Source organism: Austrofundulus limnaeus, unplaced genomic scaffold (assembly GCF_001266775.1).
Source record: "Austrofundulus limnaeus strain Quisiro unplaced genomic scaffold, Austrofundulus_limnaeus-1.0 Scaffold455, whole genome shotgun sequence".
NCBI lineage: Eukaryota > Metazoa > Chordata > Actinopteri > Cyprinodontiformes > Rivulidae > Austrofundulus > Austrofundulus limnaeus.
In genome coordinates, this window is record NW_013952857.1 from 223,682 (window position 1) to 228,935 (window position 5,254).

A 5,254-nucleotide genomic window follows, 5' to 3' on the forward strand; every position below is an offset into this window, starting at 1 on the left:
ATACATACATACATACATACATACATACATACATATATACATACATACATACATACATACATACATATATACATACATACATACATACATACATACATACATACATACATACATACATACATACATACATACAGACATTCAGACATACCATAATTAAATTCACTCTATCTAGGAGGCACAGTTTATATGGACAGTATTTATATTTTACAATAACAAGCTGGAATGAAAACAAGCAAAAATGAAATAAAAGTAACAACTTTCAACTTCTTACCTTTTTAAAAAATGTAAGGAGTTGAAAGTACAGATAATTGTGTGAAAATGTAAGGAGTAGGCTAAAAGTAATTACTCAAGTAATGTACAGATACCCAAAAATTCTACTTAAGTACAGTAACAAAGTATTTGTACTTAATTACTTTACAACTCTGGCTTTTAGCCAGGATTTCTTTTCAGTTTTCAGTTTAGTAAAGTTTAAAAGCAACACGCTGCGTTTGTCTTAAAATCATGGTAACTGTACAAACAGGCACAAAGTCCCCTCACCTTGTTTGAGGCCATTTCGCTGACGGACCGGTAAGTCTGGATGGTCTCCAGCTGGTCCAGGCACCAGTCCAGCTCCTCCATCGTCTCCATGGCCAGCTTCTGGTAGGACTCGTCTGCCAACAGACACATAGACACGTAATCAGGACCGAGCGGGTCCATGTCCGTGCTGGAGTCCCCTGACACCATGCCCGGTGGCCTGACGGTCCCAGAGTGGCCCGATCGTATGGGGGGCTGGCATGCAGGACATCCAGAAAACGCAGAGGAAGAGGGGGAGGAGTGCACACAGAGCTCCTTCATGGTTTCACTCTCAACTTGTATTCTTATACAAACGGAGGGTAAGTAGTGTTTTCATGCTCCATAGCCTCTTTCTGTGCGTTCCCCTTCTTTCTCTTGTGCCTGTGAGCTCTGCACCCCCCCTCCCACTCTGTCTGCTTCCACCACCCCCTCCCAGCCTCTCATTAACTTCTTCCCCTGGCAGAACTTTTCTACTGAAAGCATGGCGTGAAAACTATGCAGACTGCTGCCTCCTGCTGTTGCCGTCCGTGTGACCCCGGCTCATTTAATCACACACAAATGGGTCCGCAACCTAAAAAGAGGGTCTGGTGACAGAAACCCACCCAGCTTTGCCTTTTAATTATCCTTTTTATGGTGATTGAGCACATCTTTTTCTGGTTCTAAGTTTAATACGACTCTGTAGGCAAGAATTACAAAGGCACTTTTGACACCTCTGCAGGGACAGAAAATGTTTCTTCTTTTTCTCTTCCAGACGACTTCCTGTTTAAAAAGCAATGAGGCCTGTGTTTTGTTAAACTGAATGAGCAGCAGCTCACACCACTGCGCCCCACAAGCCGTCCCTCTCCTCTTAAATCCTGCGAAAAGGAAGGAAAAAATTTATATCAAACACTAACACTTGTTTGCACAAGCAACACGAGAGGCACATTTAGTGGGAGAAGCCCAGGCCAGGGCCTCACTCGTGTGCCAAAAAAAAAAAAAAAAAAAAAAACCCAAAGCACTTCCTCTTTGCCCTTGAACTCGTCAAAAACGTGGAGCGGAGTGACTCAACGCTGGAGTGACTCAACGCTGGAGTGACTGCAGAGGAAAACCGTAAACGTCTCTCAGTGAAAGAGTTCTGCAAAGTTCAGCCATGACTCACGTGGCAGGTGCAGGGATTTCAGCAGGAAGAGAGTGGTTCAGAAGAAACGAAAAAGAAAAGGTGACATATGAGGAAACAAGTTAACCATCATCTTACTCCAACGTGTCAAGACCGATGATCTGGCATATTTCTGCCTGCAGGAAGGGCCGTGCTGAATTTAATTTGATTTTCCCCACCTTCTTCTTCTGTGGAAAAGACTGATCTCAACTTCATAGGGACTTCACACATGGAAGAAATTTACCCCTTATGCTTCGCACACCAAGAGTCAGCGTGCGGCGCTCCAGTTTACGTCAATATAGCAGATCAAAGCATTTCAAAGCACAGAGATGGCATACAGATTTTAAAACCACCAGAGCTCAACAAAGAACTGGACTGCAACCGCAGACATGTTGCGCAGTGAAACCGCTCCCTGTTGACAGTTATTAAAACAACATGGCAGTAACTTTTCTGAGGAGCAGCTGTTCAAACTCATCCACAGTTTTCAGAAAGCATGCTACTGGCTGCTCACATGTTGAGAGTATAACGGCTAGCACTAGCTCTGACCATTTATTGTGTGAATGCTAGGGGTGTAAGAAAATATCGATACACTGAAATATTGCGATATTTTATTTCTTGATACTGTATCGATATTCTAAAGCCCTGTATCGATTTTCAATTAAGGTTTAAAATGTCAACCTTCTTGCCAACCGTTCATTTTTATGTTGTAGTTCAGCCTCTGACCACTAGTTGGCAGCAGTGAGACAGACATTTGGCTCCTCTACCTCTTGAGCGCCAGAGAGTAAGGGTAGCATTAGCATTGTAAGTAAACATTAGCTTTTCTTTTTTTTCAGTAAGAGGTTTTTATTTAATAGAATTTTTGGACCAAAAAAAAAACACAATATATCGCAATTAATCTCCTTGCTTACAGTATCACAATATATCAGGATATATCGTATCGTGACCCCTCTGTTATGATATGTATCGTATCGCCAAATTCTTGCCAATACACAGCCCTAGTGAATGCTTCCTAGCATATACTTTTTAGCTATTTACATTTTTTTGCCACTTTTTTGCCACTGAAAATGAATGGAGCTGTTTTCAACATCCTTAAAATCCTTTAAAATATTTCTAGAACTTTTCAGCACCTCACACATTTTGTTCTGGTTCTGCTCTTTTTTCAACTTTCTTGTGCTAATTTTAGCTATTTTTTGCTAATTTTAGCTTTTTTCTACCATTTCAGCTAAGTCTGCTTCTTTATGCTATTCTTCTGCTTTTTCCACTTTTTGTGCTACTTTGAGATATTTATGAGAGATGCTTTCTGCTATAATCAGCTATTTGCTGCAATTCAAGTTAATGTTCAGTTGTTATTAGCTAAAGTTAACTGTTTTAAGCTAAACACACATTTTTTACAGCTATTACAACATATTTCTGCTAAGTGTCCTGATGCATCTCAGTAATCCAGGTAGAAAAAATCATAAAGAAAAACACAAGTAGGTCCTCTGGATGGGTTCATCTTTAGTGAAACGTTTCGTCTCTCCTCCAAGAGACTTCTTCAGTCTGATGAGTTTCAGGTGAASTCAGCCTTATAAGCACTGCCTCCACATGGTGGACAAACAGGTTAGTCACATGCAAGAGGGCCCCAACGATACCCAACACAAAGAGGGAAAGAGAGACAAAAAAAAAGGGGGCGTCGAGCCCCGCTTGCATTCACTACATACAAAACACCAAATAACCACAGCCGAAGCATCCAAACCAATAAGTCAGGTGATGGGGCACATGACCCTCTATGAACAGTAGAGCTAATCAAGCCTATTGTTAGGCGATGGCCCTCTTTTGCATGTGACTAACCTGTTTGTCCACCATGTGGAGGCGGAGCTTATAAGGCTGAGTTCACCTGAAACTCATCAGACTGAAGAAGTCTCTTGGAGGAGAGACGAAACGTTTCACTAAAGAAGAACCCATCCAGAGGACCTACTTATTTTTTCTTTTTGATTTTTCTGTTAAGTTCAACAAACGTGTGCTCCTTATGCTTCCTTATGCTAATAAAGAATTTCCAGTTACATTTTAGCTGTTTTACTGAAGCTGTTTTAGATATTTTACTACAAACTGTCACTTTTTGCACTTTTAATCATTTTTTATGCTAATTTTATTATTATTATTATTATTTTACAAAACTTTCACTATTTGGTTGTTATTTACAACTTGTGGCTGCTATGTTTAGCTTGTTTTTATGCTAATTTTAGCTTTTTAATTATTTTTCAGCTTTAGATCTGCTTCTTTCTGCTATTCTTCAGATTTTTCTACTTTTTGTGTATTTTTTTCTGTCAATTTGTGCTTTTAATGTTCTTTACAGATGTTTTCTTTAAATGTCATTTTAGTTTTTTGCTGTTTTCTGCTATTTCAACTGTATTTTTGCTCTTATATACTGTTTTTCTGCAAAGTTATGCATTGTTTTTGCTTCTTTCAACTTTTTAAATTGAACTCACATTAATACTTTTGCTATTAAATATTTTCAGTTCAATTTCAGCAGCTTTTAGATTAAGTTTTCAGCAAGAAGCATTCACACCAGCATTTTTGCAGGAAATGCTATTTTTCTAGTTTAATTTAGAACCCAGCTGAAGACTCCAAAATGCTGCTGGCTATGCTTTTTAATTGGACTTTAGGTTTTATGACCCAAACTTCCCAGAGTGTCCGGCTCAGTGAAGAGTAGAGTGTAAAAAACAAGCAGTTCAGCTGCTGTAACTGTGTTGACACTAGTTTGGCCATAAGGGCAGAAGGCATTGCCAAAAAAAAAAAAACTGCATCCTGCCCTGCATTAAGCTTTTTAATAGGGACAAAGGGATACATCAACATGCTTAGAGCATAAACATTATCTGTATCAGGAGGAAAATCATGCTGTATGTGTGCTGATGTAGATTCTCAGTCATCCTGCTCATTGCAAGTCCAAAAACCTTTAAAAAACTAAAAAAAAAAACCTGCATTTCTACTTTATAGTCAAAGCTGTTTCACTTTCTCTGCACAAGACTGGAGAATGTGGAGCTTCAAGCTTTAAACAGCAAGAGATAATCCCTTGCGCTGTTAAACTCACGTGCAGATTAAATGAGCACCCCTCCCGCTAGAGAGTTGTTAGTGCCTTTGTTTGCTTCGCTCACAAGAGGGATGTTTTTATCACAAGAACAAAGGAATGAATGTACCCTGATGGACTTGTCTGTTTACCACCTATTTTGAATATGATGGTGATGGTGAAGTTCATCAGAGAGGACACTAACAACAACAAACTGCCTTGTTTGGACTAATTGGTGCACGTGGAAAATGTGTGCTGTCTCCTTCAATAAGTTGTTACTTTATCAGTTTTATTTGACTTTCTTTATCAGTTTTACTGTAACAGTTGTAATGTTAGCTGTGTTTTCTCACAGTCTCGGCCAGCAGAGTGTGTGTAGCTGTGTGTGTGTTGCATGTTTATTCTGCACCTGAACTGGCACAGTTAGCTGCTGCTGCCTAAACCCATTTTTTAAGCAATATAAAACCAAGGAAATATATTTTCCTTAGATGATCAGAATGGCTGGTGTACATACAGTATTTATA

The 5,254-nt window shown here is 39.4% G+C and overlaps 1 protein-coding gene across 1 annotated transcript in view; it reads right to left on the reverse strand.

The window, feature by feature from the left end:
* The window catches only part of LOC106529619 (cAMP-specific 3',5'-cyclic phosphodiesterase 4B), a gene marked incomplete in the record, with an annotated part of 171,782 nt that overhangs the window by 16,361 nt on the left and 150,167 nt on the right, over positions 1–5,254 (reverse strand). The window contains 1 exon segment of the mRNA XM_014025094.1: positions 538–650. Coding sequence (XP_013880548.1) covers positions 538–650 — 113 coding nt within the window.